Below are 17,869 nucleotides of genomic sequence, written 5' to 3'. Positions count from 1 at the left end.
GTATGCGTCCTGGAGATCTATGCGAACTAACCAGTCGTTGTGAAGAAGGATATCCCTGAGATGGAGAATAGTTTCCATCTTGAAGTGGTGATACACTACAAAGTTGTTGAACCCTTTCAAATTTATGACCGGGCGATGTTTTTGGTTTTTCTTTTGAACCAAAAAGATATTGCTGAGAAACCCCGAAGCGTCGAAGGGTACTTCTTCGATCGCTTGCTTTGACAGTAATTCCTGTATCTCGACCTGAATGAGGCGAGATTGATCGTGAGAAAACCGAAGAGGGCGAGGAAGAAAGGGTTGAAAAGGAATCTGGTAAAGTTCTATGCAGTAACCTTGGACGGTCTGGATTACCCAAGGATCGGAAGTTATTGACAACCAAGCGTTTAAACACAAAGCTAGTCTGCCTCCTACTGGAGGAAGGCCAGAACTGAAAGTTCTTACCTGCAAGCTGTTCTCCTTTAGTTCTGGAACCCCTGTTGCGGCCGCCGCGGAATCTGCAGGAGTAGAATTGGGGTTTGTATCCTTGATACACTTCAAGCTGGTTTGACTGGGTGTAGGAGCCTCTGTTGAGGGATTGACCTCTTGCCGAGAAGCGGCCGGCAAAACGGCTCCTTCCTTTGCCGGCTCTTCCAAAAACCCGATTGGAAAATATTCTCTTCATTGAATAATGAGCTTTGTCCAGAGAATTAAAAGTAGAGACGTACTTGCCCATCTCTTTTATGAAAGAGTCTCCAAAGAGAAGACCATCAGCATTAAGGCCTTCCTCCTTGGAAGCAAGAGTGCTGAGTTTTGGATCAATCCTGAGGAGGAGGCTTTTACGACGTTCATGGGAAATGTAGGAGTTGGCGTTGCCCAACATACAGATTGCCCGTTGAGCCCAGTTGGAGAGGGTGTCGGGATCCACTTGTGAGCCCTCCAACTTGGCATCCTCAGCAAGGTCGAAAATCCTGGTGAGGGGACCCACCAAGTATAGGAGTCTGTCTTGGCAATTTGACCAGGCTCGGTCAACTCCCTTCTTGGGGTCTTTACCAAATTTTGTGAAGAAAAGGAGCATATTGGGGTCAATGACCGGGGTATCTGTAACTTTACAGGGAAGGGAAGGTCTGGGACATTCGGATTTCAATTTATTTCTGGATGATTTATCCAGGGGGTGTCGCAGATAGAAAGAGACGTAATCCGAAACATGATCGGAGGGGAACCATTCAGAGGAGTTGGGATGATGGATGGAAGTAGGGTCGAACAAGGGTTCGCCAACAGGGTCAACCAGGTCCTCGGGCACTAAGTGAGGGGAGTACTCATGAGGAGAAATTTTTCGCCTTTTCTCCGGAGGCCCATCAAAATAATCATCATTATCTACAGTGTCTTGTAAGACATCATCATCCCCATCACTGTCCGTGTCCTGTAAATGAAAGATGTTAAGGGGGGAGGAGGGGAGACCCGAAGATTTCGCCTCTCGGGTTGGAGGCCCAAATTTATGAGAAACGCCTTTTAAACTGTCCTTAGAATAGGACACACGTTTCTTGCCTCTGAGAAGAGGGTTAACTTTGGGTGCATGAAGCATCTTCGAAATAGAAGCTTCCAAATTTTTTGAAACGTCCAACATAGACACTGACACAGCGTGTTGGACTGAATTCTTAATAAAGGATTTTAAATTGTCCTTTATGGACTGGGTTTGGTCGTCTTCTGACATATTGGAGAAAAAACGGTAATTAAATTTAATAAGAAGGAGAAAAACAGGAATATTCCTGTTCAGACTAAAGGAAATAATTGGGAAGGGTTAATTGGTTTGGGGGGGCTGGTCGAGGGTATGAGGAGTTGCCACTAACCTCCAGAGAAAAAACGCGCTTGGAAACAACGAAGCGTGTGGAGGCAGAAGGAATTTCCTGAAGAAATCAATAAATGAGAGCGGCAGTCAAGCGTGAATAGCTGAGCACGCTGTAGCCGCTTTAATGAAGGGAAAGGATCCGAGGCAGGCGCTCGTAAAGTAAGCCGAGCGTGAACGGAGCTTGAACACACGCTGTGCCTGCCGCGTGTGAGAGAAGAATGTGAGGAATGCCGTTGCCTGAGGCGCGGCTTTCAGAACGTTCACCGAACGTTCTGACAGTCGGCCTGCCAGCACGGAATGCGCAATGGAGCGCGAGAGCGCATTTTAAAGGAAAAACAACCTACGAAGGGATAATTTAACCCTAATATAAACGACCACAAAGTAAAATAGACATAACCATAGGTAAAAGTATATAAACATCAAATACACCCAAAAAAAATGCGATAGACGAAATACATAGAAATGCGAGCAGTGTACTTATCTTGACTGCGAGCAGCAAGAAAAGAGGGCTTGTTGCTGTCAGTCAAGATAGTTATTATGGGGCTCGTTGTGTGATTGGTGGAACCCATTGTGACGCAGTTTAGTAGTTTTTTCCCAGGGATTCTGGGATTTGTAGTTTCTTGGCTGCTGTTTAAAATAAAGCATGAAAAGAATAGCATAATATGAGCCTCCCATCTTGTAATAAAATTATTGCGATATTTTTTGGGATCCACTAAAGGTCTATATTTTAAACAACAGTTCACTAAACTATGACAAAACGAGAAACATGTCAAATAGTGGTATATGCAAGACCCTGTAGACCAAACAATGTTGAGATTCTGAGAACAGCATTCTCCTGTTACAGAAACTAAACACCAAGGCAGAAGACTTGGATTTAAGAGAGTGCAACAGCAAGGGGAGGCGACACAGAATCCAACAGAAGCCTATTTTGTAGAAGACCCACTAAATATTGTAAATGAAACGCATGCAACTTTTATTTGAGGAAATGGAGTAAGCGTGTGACTTTTTACTATCAACATTGCTTGCTCCTTACTCCATTCTGAATTACAGTTTAAATGTCATTGTATCTCATGTTTCTCATAAGTAAACTATTAATATAATGCACTCAGCTGGTAGAAAATGCAATTTTCCAGCATTATTATTGTCGGAGATCTTAAAAGGTCGGAACAGCAAGACCTTGCTGTGGTCAGAGACACTAAGTTTAATCCACTTGACTTCTTTTAGCTTTGTAAAAAAAAAAAAAAAAAAAAAAAAAAAAGAAAACAGCAGCTCACTGGCACATTTATATTTTCCATGTAACTTTTGCCAAACGAGTATTTCTATATACTAGCCTCTTAGAGTCCAAGATTATTATTCTGATGCATGCGTGTTATAAAACTGTTGATTCTGATGTCTTAATGTATTTGGTCAATATTCAGTCCTCTTTGCATGTGAGCCTCCAGTACTTCCCAGGTCATCTGTTACGAGTTTCAAATGTATAACTATTCAAACAATGCACCAGTTTCAATATGAAATGGTGGCTCAAAAGGTCACAATGTGTATGTCTATAATCTTTTATCAGATCATGAAGAACGTAGTTAAGCATTCAAGTATGAGATACTCCAGAAAAGATCGACCGCAGATGAGAAAATTTTAAGATGATTCCCAGGAGCTTTGTATGTGCTTTTTATACACATATGTATTTTAATATAAAAAGTACATGCCATATGGTGTATTTGTTGTAGCATACAAAAGGCCTTTTCCATTGCATGTGTTAACTCCCACAGTTTAACAATTTATTTCCTTTAAACCGCTTTTGGACACTTTTTTAGGTAGCTCCAAACAAATTATCTTTCACCACTTTATTTTCTCGAGATCCTTACCTGCCAGTAAATGGGTTATAATAGAGTTTCTTCCCATCTAATACAGTCACTTCTCGCCATAAGTAGTGTAGCATATTCCCTAAAGATGGGTTAATGAAAAGGGGAGAAATATGGTTAATACGGTCAGCTAGCAGACTCACATTTTTTTCCATTTGTGACTTTCTACACAATTAAGTTTACATGCTGGTACAATAAAAGTGGACAGATTTACAAAAGTGCAACTGCACATCTGAAATGTGCACCTTTCCTCACTAGCGATGTGCTGCTCTTCGGCAAGCAGATCCAGCAGCAAAAGCCAGTGAGGTCCAGGTTTGCACTGCCTGGTCCTCTGCACTCACGAAGATACTATGAAGTCTGCGGTACTTAAGCACTGGCTTTCAAAATCAATGTGGGCTGAGAACAGGGGTTGGGCAGCCTGTGTTTCTGGATGGGTGTACATGATAAAAAGATAAAAACAGAATCCTGTAAAACATTCTCTTTATGAACACAAGAGACAAATTGTACAACATCTATTTCATGTGTGCACTGAAGCTTTCAATGTAACAAGTCCAATAAGAAGAAGGGAAGACAAGACTCAAGTAAGTGAAGAAGTGTTTTCATTCCTCTCTAAAGTAGGATGTGTCATCCACGGTACCCATTACACCCCATGTCCCATCTGTGTGGGTGGATATTATTTCTTGTATAGCATAGTTTAATCCCAAGTTGACAGAGTTTTCTTCAGTTGTAAAGCTTGGTAAATAGGTGGGAAATATGGTATTCACGGGCGAGAGGCCTATGGGAATGTATGAAAAACTCAAAGGAGTAACTTTATATTATCACACCCAAACCCAGTGACTATTCATGGCCACACCTAACATTAATGCCTGGAGTAAACGTGGAGAAAGATACAAAAGCCAGTCCTCTTTCCACCTCAAAGTATATGACCATCCTTAAATGATGGTGTCAGGCATACATAGGCCTAAGTCAAACCAATAACAATTTAGCCACATACACCTCACAAATGGAATACAGTGAACAGACTGCCTTTCAAGCCTACTGAGATTTTTATGAGGGCTTGTCTCAATGAATCACTTTCACAACCCTTACTCAGGTTCAGTAACTCTGTATCTAGTTACTCTGCTTCCTTAAATCTCAGTAATTATTGATCTTTGAGACGTTTTAAGTTTTTGGCTACAGACTTCTTTGGCTGCCTCGCCTGAACTTTTAATTTTGCTATGTAATGAATAGAAAAGGGCTTTGGGTGAACCCCCTTCAGTCAATGCTCATGAATGTTATTTATCAGCCCATAACAAAACAGTTTGAATGGGGCAGGAGGCTGCCCTCTTTGGCCTTCGGCTATGTTGCAACATCAATCACATTTTGAGCCAGCCCCCCAGGGAAGCCAATGGGTTTGGGGAACATCTGGCAGAATCAGTAAAGGCAGTTTACTGATTTACGTTTGTTGGTGCTTTGAGGAGGGGTAGTAAAGAAAAGCAAACAACTGGCTTCCATGTGCTGCAGTGTAAGGACACCACCCACCACAACAGCCCAAACATGAGCTATCACCTCTGTAATCACAGTGCTGGAAGAGATGCAAAATATTAAAGCCCATTAATAATGAGTGCTCACCTAGTTGAAGAGCCCTACCTAGAGTGAAAACGGTCTTTGGTTGCTTGTATTCCCGTTCAAGGAGCAAGTGGCATGACAGTTCGGACTGGACTGTTTCCATGAGGAGCATCAAGAATGGTTTGCACATGGCTGGGTCCAAAAGGAGGTGGCATGCTGGGCAAATAAACAATGGATTGGGATGCGGCCCCAATCGATCACCAGAGGCTGAGAATAATTCAAGCATTCCATCCATCCACCTGTAACCTTGTTTTTGCATTTGCCACCTGAGCTGTACATCAACATTGGTAACGACGTTCAACCACTACAAGGCTGTGATGGTGGCTCAACTCTTCCTTTGCACAGCATGTGAATTTTAACAATACAATTCTTCCTTATAACCTTTTTAAATACACTCAATTTATCAACTTTCGTGCGGAAGGCTGAGTTTGCCTTACCGGGATTCAAACCAGTGACCTACCTGCTGCAGGTTTTAAAAGTCTTCATTCACCTCACTGAGAAATCCTTCGATTGGTATGCACTACAGCAGCGACTGTATTCACAACCCCATACGTACATGTGCCTTACAGCTGCTTGTTAAAATGGGGACACTTAATAAGAAGTTATGGTAAAAAAAAAACTATGACACAGAACAGCTAGTTCCTATTGAAAAAACACAATGAGGAACCCCAATAGCACATATAGAATACAAAAATATCTAATTCACAAAAACTTGGTTGCAAAATCAGTCCATGATGTAACCTGTAGATTTTCAAGTCACTCAGTGCAGATAATTTGATCAGTTCAAAATTTATTACGAATAGGATGTCACAAGAGTAATCAGCAATCCAAATGAATTTGTGCTTCCAATTTTCCAGCCAACACGTGTTTTGTCTTTGGGAGTATTTTACAATCCCTCTACGACTTCTTCAGGGCTTATAGATCCAGTAATAATTGAGAATAAATGATAATATCAGTTAATCAAGCAACCGAAATGTTGCTGTGTAGATAATCTCCGAATGGAAGTTCAAACCACAATTGTAATCTTGTAAAAAGTCCACGTATTCAAAGAGCGGCGCCTCCGTGTCCTCGCACTCGCGAGGCACCCTGACACGGAGGCGCCGCTCTTTGAATACGTGGACTTTTTACAAGATTACAATTGTGGTTTGAACTTCCATTCGGAGATTATCTACACAGCAACATTTCGGTTGCTTGATTAACTGATATTATCATTTATTCTCAATTATTACTGGATCTATAAGCCCTGAAGAAGTCGTAGAGGGATTGTAAAATACTCCCAAAGACGAAACACGTGTTGGCTGGAAAATTGGAAGCACAAATTCATTTGGATTGCTGATTACTCTTGTGACATCCTATTCGTAATAAATTTTGAACTGATCAAATTATCTGCACTGAGTGACTTGAAAATCTACAGGTTACATCATGGACTGATTTTTGCAACCAAGTTTTTGTGAATTAGATATTTTTGTATTCTATATGTGCTATTGGGGTTCCTCATTGTGTTTTTTCTTTATTGTGAGGTTGGTTGACCTCGGAGGGTTGGGGTTTCCCCAGTGGGGTCCCCACACTTATTAAGGTAAATTAGCACCGTGAGCGCCACAACTCCTCATATTACACCCCATTCTTGTGTTTTCTTCAGCTAGTTCCTATTGGCAGTTTGACTGAGCACATTACTGGTGGTTACCTGCTTATCTGCAGTTTACATCCTCCCACTTCTGTAATAATGTGGCATTGTTTGTGGTGGAAAAGACATTACAAGTGAGTCCAGCAGGAGCTTGATTACTTTACAATCTGAGATTCTTAATAAAACATTTCGCTTTTACTCGTTCTCACTCTTATAACACTGTTACTTGTTCTCACTGAACTTCTGGTAGAAAGCCTGAGGCTTCCTTGCGGAGACTCAGACTCCTGACCTGCCTACTATATGTTTCAAAGGTGAACGTTCACCTCATGGCTTCATTCTGCCAGAGATGGGCAAGAGGAATTACGCAACCCTTACCCTGTGCTGAGACAGAGTGCATACATTAGGGTCAGAGAGTGTGCACTTACTGTTTTAAAGAGTTAAAAAATGACTGCTATTTTCTAAAAGCAGTCAGACTGAGCACATTTTTGCTATTAAACCATATGTTTGAAATACTCATGCTAACAATTTAATAATGTGGTCTGGTATGGGGCTGGGAAGGTCACATTTCAAAATAGCCCAGTGGGAGGTTTACTGTTTCAGCGGGAAGTGCCTTACAAATAAATGTTCCATTATATGGTGTTAAAATCTGTTTACACAAGACACCATTCTATTTTCCACCTATAACATTTACTGTTGACCAGCTAAAGGTTTTCTGTGATCTAGTCCAGCCTTTCTTGTTTTCCCTGCTATTACATTTCAATACATAGAATTATTCTTTATGTATGGCCTTATATTTACAGATTATATTTAGCTTGCATCAGCTCTAACATATTGAAAAATATGACTCCATACGAGGAATGGAACAAACTGCTCATTGATTTACCATATGAGCTATTCACTGGCACTGTAGTCAACAAGAGCCCAACTCTCAGCCTTTTCTGCAAACTTTCAACTTAGGGGCAAATAACTGGTTCCACTTTACTAGCATACAAAATTATGACAGATTAGGTAGACATAATTACAGCGTTATCAATAAATATTTTACAGTAATAGCAATTAGTATGTTTAAGACCAAAATGGACACCCTTTTTTTATAATGTATGGTGTACGGGAAGGGCAGCTATCATCTCAGACTTTTCTCTATTGGACAAATTCCACAGTGTTCCGTGACTTGATTCCACACTATTCCAGAACTCGTCCCATACAGTCCAATGACACCATACCAAAATGTAAACACTGCGACTCAGACCCACACACTGTTATCAGTAAGAGCAGTATATTTTACCCTGCGGATTTAGGCAAATTGAAAGTAACTTTATAGGCCTCCATGCAAAGTGTAAAAACAAAGTCTATGGTAGTTAGACAAGTTCAGCGTACTACTGGGCAAATTCATATGTTTCACCCACACAGTAGGGATCACAAAAAATAAAATCATATACTTCGAATAGCTCAGATTAATTCACTATGCCAGTGCTTGTTCTATCTTCAGATATGATCCAGACCCCTCGTAAAAGTCTGTTGGATACAATATAAAGCCTATTCTTGGTATGGTTGCAGACCACATTTTCGACTTTTGGTTATTTAAATATTGATTTTTGAATGAATAAGAAATGGTATGTCTATTACTACATCAGTGCAAGTATATCACTGTTTGGGCCCAGCTACAAAAGAAAGATTGGAATGACTTATGATTATTTTATTCATTGATGTTGTGGTGAGTACATTACTGGATTTGCGACACCATTCAGAGAATGACTGCAAGAGACTCTTACAAACATGCATTTTATTCTGATTAATTCCTAGTACCAATGCAACACACTACTGGAGTCTCTTTCAAACATGCATTCCATTACTATTAGTTCCTAATACTATGCAGCACACTTATCAGCCAAATCAAAAACATGTATTATTAATCATCCTGCCTATTAACCAAGATATGTATGACAGGGGATATTAAGTAGCCCCTATCATACATTATGAGGATATATTTGACCATATAGAGGAACTAGGCCAAAGGCTGAGTTCCTTTATAAGGTCATGAAACTCTGAGGTTACTTCAACTAAGCTTTTAATGTATAACAGTGATTCCTTTCCTCATAATACATGGACAAATCATCATACTTCATACAAACCACTTAAATCCCTGTTGCCTTGCTCCTCAATGCTTCATATTCATTACACATATGAAAAAGAAATGCAGAGTCTGTACTGCAAAAGGAAAGGCACCAAAAAACAGTAATGTAATTTTAATACAAGTCTAATTAAAAAATGTTGTGGCTCAGATTGTGTAGTATATGTGAAGAGTCAATCTTCCAAGTAATGATAGTAGCATAGAACAAATAAACATTTTTCCATAAATATTTCCATTCTGCTAATCACCCTTCATTTTAGCTGAGCAGCTATGACGTTCCTTTATTACAGGTGACTAAAGAGGTCACAATATGACTATAATAAGGGAATTAGAGATCGGCTTTTATACAATGCCTACATGCTCCCATGTACTATAATCTCAGATTCAGATTTTAAATGTATTTTCAAATTAAAGTATTGCCTACTCTTGTCCCCTTTTTCCAAATCCAGCACAGAATTATGTAACATTTTTTTAAACATTAGAAACTTCTTAAATAAGTCCTCAATAAACTCACATCTCATTTGCATACAGTCCCTTTGTGATTCTGTTAACTTATTTCTTGTCGCAATATAATGAAATCTATCCAGCCTCATGTAAAGCACCCATTTCAATTATTTTATTCCATCCTTAATTTCAATTCTCCGTCACAAATTCTTGATAAATATATCATGTTTTTTACTTTAAATTTATAATGAGTGACTTGTGAAAAAGTGCGGCTCAATGGTTATGCAAGTACAATGCAAATACATTTCTTCATAGTCCACGAAACCACATCCAAGAATAGAGGGAATATTGGGCAACTGCAGTCTCTGAAAACAATCCAGTCCTTCTAATTCTTCATTTCCACACAAAAAATAGCAACGAATAGGTAGGACTCTACCCTTGCTGTACCGGCATTCCTTAATGGACTGCGCAGATGAGGCAAAACGTGCAGCACAGTGTCATTGGGGGAAACCTGTGGGGGAGGAAAAGGTTGACTGCTCTGTTGCTGCCACAAGATCTTGAGAAAGCCTTTCACTTATCAACACATCTTTTTATTTACCTGCATTCCTCACTGCAAAAAGTAATGCAATGTAACAACACTTTGTACGTTAACATGCATACACTTGTGAAAACATATATATTTCAAATATTTTTAAAATATTTTAACACATGCGCACGCGCAAACACTCTCTCTCTCCAGATGTAGAATTGTCGACCTACCATTTGAAGAAGTACCCTTGAAATTTTCCTTCTGTAGCATCCAATTCACAGCCTCACTCTGATAAGGTCGGAGCACTGGGATCAGAGCTGGATGCTGCACATCCTGCTTGGCAATACTCATATCTTGCTGGTGTGTGTGCCTCACGAAAGCATATAGCTCTTCAATGTTCTCCCTTTCCAGCTCTCTGTTCGATTCTTGTTCATCTTCGTCCATGGCTTCTAAACACAATTAGCGGGAAGTCAAAACTTAACCTGTTCTTAGCTAGTTTTTAGAAAACAAATACTTGTGCTATTTACTTCTTACATCTGTTCATTGAAATTCACACGCCTAACAAGACCTTTAACATCATGAGGGGAAAGACTTTGAACTACTTTTTACCATGAAACACTAGTGCAACAATGCCATGAAACATCCAGCTACCCGGTCTCTGTAATGTTGGATAGGCTACAGAAGGTCGTATTCCGAAAGACCCTTTCTCCACAAGCCTCTCTACATGTTATCATCTAATTTGATAGTAAGAGGTGGATGGAATCTCATTCCAAATTGGCAATTTGGGAAGCTTGACTGCAAATCTACAAAGACACAAAATCTGCAGACCTGCTTCTTTATGCAAGTTCATTTGTCTTCAGGAAGAGTTCATCTGTAAATTCACAAGTTTGAAAGAGAGTTCTTTGCAGTCAGAACCTGCTAGGAGACAAAGACTGAGGACTAACAATTAACATAAACAGGTTTTTAGGGCAAAACTATCTGTTCACAGACAGCATTCAAGCAATAGGTTTTAGAGAATCGTCCATTGAATTAATTTCGAGGGGGCTTACTTGAATATTTCTGCAAAGAAAATCTCACCCAATGTCACCCCAGCAAACGTCTTGCCTTTCATCATTAAGTTGTCTGTGGTGGGGGTTATGTAAGTTCTATTATCAACGACAACTGCAAATGACTATAGGTATGGAGATACACCATTTTAAAATGCTGCTTGGACTGCCACGAACTGACCAACGAAGTGAAGGACACAAATACTTGTAAATCAAATGCTGTCAGAATTAACGGTGACTATATTTTCTGAGTGAAAAGTAGGGAATGTCTTATTAATTTAAAAAAACATTTAAGGGCACCACACGTTTAAAAAAAAAATATTATCAACAAAAAGTAAAACTGTTCAAGTAATAACTCTGAAGTCATAGTCATACCTCGATTCAGAAAAGAGATGCCAAGACCTACCATATCACAACTCAAAGGTGAAGGTCCCAAGAAGATCGGTGTCTATCTGTAAGCACCCCCGCCACATTATGAATGACCAGTACTTTCAAATGGAGGCTGATGGGGATTTTCTTTAGGCATTACTAATGGAAGGATGCACTGTTAGAAGACTGCAGAAGGCTCTTTGGGACAGAAGTATCCAACCTTTTCTATAATAAGAGTTACTGACGTTCAATTAAAATCATCCAGAGCTACTAATATTCTTATTGTTGTTGTATTAGGGACCATGTCAGACAATATTACATTAGTGGCCACCCCTCAGAAAGGGTTGCCATAAGTAACATAAAAAGGCTTTTCATTCTGGAATACATCTACATGGGTAATATATAGCATCCATACCTGCAATGCCCAAGGTGATAATGGCACGATTTTTCACTTAAATATCAGCTTTAAAATATTTTGGAATTAATTTTTCTCTATATATCGGCTTATGATTTCTGAAAATAGACACATTCTCATCTTGACAACATACTTTATAATTCTGGGATAATCGTATTAATTCAACCAAAGGAAAAGTTCTAATTTATTATGCTGGGCTGCACAAAGGAGAGCTACTTCCAGGTAGCTGCAGAGCAGCCAGTATCGTCCGAGCTACTAGTAGGATGTGCCTCCTTTAAGATGAGGCAGATTAGCCAACAAATATCATATTAATTCATATATGGAACCTCTTTGCAAAGCACCAAATTAAGAATAAGGTCAAATTCAAATATGACAAATTTACTTATAGACAGCTTTGCAACCCCAGCTGATGTACTCGTTGTCCCCATACTGTGGTCTCTTATGAGAAATCTGTGGGAAATTTCTGCTTTTTATAGAAAAGCTGGTAATTACTACTGCAAACTTTTAATTTGACAAAATGGTGGGTATGTAATTCCACACATGTACATAGCTCTTCCCAATGAGCACAAAACGATCTTCAGAATCAACAGCAACAGAACACTCTCTTAGGATCCAAGTGTTCACGTAGGCAAGTTGATGGACTATGAACAGTAACTTAGGAAGGGATGGAGAACTTTATTTTTTCAAAAGGAAAGAGTTTGAGGACAAAGAAAACTAGAGTTATTATCCAGGTTACAGTTCAGGATGAATCTCTTATGACATATTTATGGGAGCAAATGACCAAGAACGGTAGGCTCTGGGAACAGAGAGAACATACAAGGAAGGTCAGCTTCAGACTAACAGGTTGCTTTCTCTTATTTTGTGTTCACAGAGAAACTTCTCAATCTCAAACTATGGATTCACAGTGCTCGTCTTCTGAATCTTCCAGATTTTGTGCCCCCAGTTATTTCCTGTAGGAATCTGTTTCTGCATCACCAAATGCAAGAAATTCTTCTTTTCTTTCTCCAACTGTTCTTTTCTAGGAAAACCACTTGCTTTTCTAATATTCAATTTTCTGCTCTTTCATGAGGTTCCTACAGGCATTCCGATTTCTCTCACTGTTTCGTGTGAAGCCCGAGTATATTCTTAAGTTAGTTTTTTAACTGTTTTTATTCTTATCACTCTAACATTTGTTGGGTTCAAAAACAAAACTTTCATGTGCTTGATGTACCACCTTAAGTGGCAAGGGTATGTCCAGAGGTACGATCCGTGCTCACTGGGTCAATGTAACCAAGCTACACCTGACTGATAAGCCCCAATAGGGATGAAATGGGTCATGTGTTGCTAGTGTTACATTTCAGGGAGGACCTGGCCTGGCAGTTTGGGTTGGACTGTCAAAACTGAATTGCAAATGGCTGGGTCTAAACTGAAGTGAGATGGTGGGCAAAAGAACAATGGATTGGAATGCTACACCAAGCTATTGCCAGTGGTTAGACAAATTGCAAGCATTCCTTCTATCATCTTCTGTATGTCTGCAGGGGGAAGGGGAATCAAAAACATGCCATCTTGTGACTCACAGCTTGAATTAAATTATCCCATCAGCTCTAGATCAAGCCTGCTCAAAACAGACAACATGACTGACTGATTCCACCATAGAGCTGACTTCCAGGACAATGTTCTATAATTGGCAGGATGTTGTCTTTGCCTAGATCTCACTGTTCTTGAGAAATCCATTAAACGTACCAGAAGCCCCCAAAATATTCCCAGCAAAAAATAATCAGATTGCAAGTTCCCTAAAACAAAGCCCACAATTTTGGCAAATCAATTAACAGTTTCATAAGCTTGACCAGAAAAAAGCCACCCTCAACCGATTGCAAATTTAATGTACCTAATTAAAAAACATATTAAACAGATGGTTAGCATCCAAAAAGTCCTAACCATTCAACTGCAGGAGAATTTGCTTCAATGGTTGTCTTCTTCTCAAGCCAAACCTTTTGTGCAGATCCAGTTTTTAAAGTTAAAATCCTTTAACCATTTAATAAACAATATCTAGGCAAAATCGGAGGAGTAACTCCAAAATGGTATAAAGTGCACTTAAAAAATGTAATGCCATTTAGAATTCAATAATCTTCTATTCAACCACTGGCACTGTAAAAAAACACCTGTTGGCCTTTACGAGGCAAAGAAATGATTTTTCACAACATCTACTTTTCAGTATAAAAAGAAACCAGTATGCTTTATGACTTACAATAATAATGTGCCAAATACTTGCCTTATCAAATTCCTTTTTTTTTATTTTATTTTTTTACTAATAGTACAGCATTGTTCTTTTAAATACTTGAGTTATTATAACACAGTATTTCATCTATTATTAATAGCATATGACGTGTTTCTCTATCTATGTACGCTGCCCATTATCAGCTATGGCGTTCAAATCCAACATATTCCAATCAGTACAAGGTTTTCCTTGCCACTGGCAACTTTCAATCTATTAGAGTGCATATACAGCCAAGAGTCCTGTTTGCAGCATCCATAAGATCTTTCATTATCAATGGTTCATAAATATACATCAGAAGAAGCAGCTTAAGGGCAGCCATGATGGATGCTTCTTGAGGAGCTACTTGATCAGATCCTCTTTCCCCGGGCCCGAAGTGATCTTGTGTCCCAGCAGCTGAATTCAAGATAGTGCCCACCCAATGGACTGGCTCAAGCTAAATTGGCACCGCCGGTTAGTGAGGTCGATTGAACAAGTTGTGGCAGGCAAGAATACAATGGTGGCTGAGATCATGAGTACAGGAGAAAACTGCAGGCATAACATTGGGGGTCGTCCACCTGCCTCCAACTCCAGACAGTGTAGGAAGTGGAGGAAAGGGTGTGTGCTAGGAGACATGCCAAGGAGGAATCACAAGGAGGCAATGGAGAAGCTGAGTCACAAAGCGATGGCCAAAGACCACTTGGTGGAACATGTGTGAAAACCATATTAGGTGAGATAGGAGGGACTTTTTACAGTCTGGAAGCATAAGAAGAAAGGGTTGATGGCTGAGAATGTGGACAAGATGGGCAACAGGAAATAATGGCACACCCGCAAGACCATCCTACACAAGCTCAAGAAGGTGTCAAAAACACCTATAGAGCTGGGTATTCGCTAGAGAGTACAGAAAAGAAAAATCTCCAAAGTACAGTGGAATACAGCCATATTAAAAAAGAATGCAAATACACTAGGGGGCTAGGCGGAACAATCTGAACAAGGGATGAAGAAGGATAAATACTTTTAGGACAAAGCTATTGAAGTTCTGGTGGCCTTCAAGGGGAGAATGGAAGTATTGGAAAATGCTCAACCAACTGCCAAAATTAGGGTTCTTGGATTCCCGGATATTCCACAAAAAAAATCAAAATTGGAAGTACTGATATATTTTTCTGCTTACCATCTGACTCAGGAGGGTTTTGACCCTAAAAGCCTGGTAAGAAAGGCTCAAAGACTTCCCATTGAGATCACTAGGTACCTTAAATATGAAAGGCAATTGAACCATAATAGTGACTCTGGCCAACCCAGACTTTTGTGATGCTGGACTTAAAAACAACCGCAACCACAAAGCAAACTGAAGGTAGGAGTTGTGTTTATTTTCCGGACCTATATGCCAGATCTCAGGTGCAAAGGATAGAGATCCAGGTTGTGTAAAAAGAGCTTCTAGGACTTGGTGTTCAGGCCTTGCTAAGGTATCTGGCACACATCAGAGTGACAAAAGCTGTGTATTTGTGCAGACTGAAGGGGCAAGAGCCACCCTAGAACCACTGACATTGGAGGAGAAAGTATCAGGCGTGTGCTAATAGATGAGAAGATTATGATGTGAACACATGTGTGGAAGTTTAGGCCCAATGGCCTGAATGGCAGTGGAGGACTTGGTGGGACAGGTATTCCAGGACTGCTATGTGCCACCCTTTAGGGATAGTAATATGGATAGGGCAATGCATTTCCCATCTGCCTCCTGCATACTCCCAATCGCGTTTGTCTTTCCTTTCCTGCTGTTTTCCTCTTTTCTTCAGTTTATTATATTAATTTAGTAGTAAAGTATTAGGAGGTTGAGGTGTTATGATCACCTCTGTTTCTCACCGTTGATTATATTGTAATTATGGAGTCTGCTACAAAGTACTCATTACTTAATTTAAATTGGGAATAATGATGGGGAGACTACGGTATTCTAACACTTTCTGTATAGCACTTTGACTTAATCACAATGTTTGAAAATTAATACATATCAACAGTCAATGATGATGTTCAGCATCAAATGTTCTCTACCTGCACACAATAGGGACATTGGAAACCACTTAATTTACCACACAACAGTTAAAATATTCAAATAACGCCTCAGGGGCAATCAGGAGCCAGAACCTTATTTCAGTAGCATCAAAGGAACGGTCTAGTGGCATATGTATTTCTCTGTAAATATAAATGTCATGTAAGACCCTCTAAAATCACAAAGAAGAAATCATTTTACTTTCTTTGGGCAAGTTATCAGTTTATACCATCATAAAACCAACCATTTGTGAGACGGACCTTAGACCAAAGATTCCTACATCCATTACTGATCAGTCTCTATTGGTTTGTGGCTTCTGCACAATATAATGAATTAAAATGACCCCTCACCTCAGCCATTTGAGCTTCTATGAGATAATTGTGAAAATAAGTGACAGAAAAAAACAAGTGAACTATTTACAAGAAATTAAGTCTTGATAATGTATATGCATGTGAAATTAAAAGTACACCTACAGATACTTTGTGAGACCATATCATTCTTCAGAGCTATCCCTCATCAAAAAATTAGCAATTTTGAGACAGTTAATTGAAAGATTTGAAAGGTTTTTCTATTTTGTTCACCTTAAAAGTCTTTTCCTGCTAATGAATTTCAGTAGAGACTGACTACAAATCAAGCCTTCGTTAAATACAGTATCTAAAAAAAGAAAGTTATTTCTCACTCTCTTTGACAATGTGGCTGCTTTTTTTTTAATTATCAATTTTGCTTCTGGTGGTATGCGTACTGATGAGGGCTACTTTCAAGTACAATGATGGCAATGCTCACAGGCACAATTCCACTGATCACAGTTTCAAGGGACCAATTCACAGACCTTGGACACAATTGTCCATGTTTAGAATTTCATGGGGACACATTTATTTGCTTTTACGATCAGTATGAGACCTTATTGCTTCCAGCCACTTCCTATATTTACCTGGAATTGTAAAATGATAGAACTTTTCCATCAGTTTCTGAATCAGCAATGAAGACTTTTTTAATCTTCCCTTTCCGCCACTGAGAAAATCAGGTTTACTTAAACTGGCTTCTAAAAGGTAGATTCCAACCTGTAAAAAATTATTCAAAGCAGAATTAAGTGTTAAGGAGTTAGTTGAATACCACCTCGCTGATATACAATTATAATTAACTAAATTATTATTTACAAAAGAGTAATGAAGCAAGAAAAATGAAACACTGCTTATATTAATGAAATGTAGAAGACCATTAAACAGTTGAAAAAGGAATCCTCAGTATCTCCAACACCTGCATGGATGTTTCATACCTTGCTTCTTGAGTAAATCCTTCAAATTACTTACTAGTAAGCGTCATTTGTCCAAATCCTACTGTTACTCATTACAGTCCTTGTTTAATGAAATGTCCATCCCATGGAAACAGTAACCTTCTACTCCCTTCCAAAAATGTTTTACTCAGAAAAACAAGCCCCTAAAGTTACAAGGTGTCTTATAACTAGGACCAATACAGGCAAAACCGTCAACCCTGTCTAGCCAGGGAGCACCACACTAGCAGGGGAGCAGCAGATTGTAAGAAAGGGTGAGCACCAGGTGTTTTTGTAATTAAGATTATCAATAGCTATTGAGATATTACTTTCTCATTCCTATCTCTGCTCACAATACTTAACTCAGTGAGGAAACACCAATCAAGTATTGTTATGGCTTTGACTCCAGAGTATCAAAAAGAGTTCCAGTGCAGTCACACCACTAGAACACCTCACAGGAGCAAAGAAAGATGTA

General features: G+C 39.3%; 1 protein-coding gene across 3 annotated transcripts in view; it reads right to left on the bottom strand.

Annotated features, from left to right (window-relative positions):
• Window positions 1-17,869, bottom strand: part of SHPRH (SNF2 histone linker PHD RING helicase) — a 746,219-nt gene that overhangs the window by 573,038 nt on the left and 155,312 nt on the right. For all 3 annotated transcript variants that reach the window (XM_069235239.1, XM_069235238.1, XM_069235240.1), the window contains exons 3-5: window positions 17,056-17,185; window positions 10,251-10,469; window positions 3,688-3,766 (exon numbers count right to left, since the gene is read on the bottom strand). In XM_069235239.1, coding sequence (XP_069091340.1) covers window positions 3,688-3,766; window positions 10,251-10,469; window positions 17,056-17,185 — 428 coding nt within the window. The remainder of the gene's footprint in view (window positions 1-3,687; window positions 3,767-10,250; window positions 10,470-17,055; window positions 17,186-17,869) is intronic.

This window comes from Pleurodeles waltl, chromosome 5, assembly GCF_031143425.1.
Source record: "Pleurodeles waltl isolate 20211129_DDA chromosome 5, aPleWal1.hap1.20221129, whole genome shotgun sequence".
Lineage (NCBI taxonomy): Eukaryota > Metazoa > Chordata > Amphibia > Caudata > Salamandridae > Pleurodeles > Pleurodeles waltl.
The sequence above is the reverse complement of the archived record's forward strand: the minus strand, read 5'-3'. Positions and strand labels throughout refer to the sequence as shown.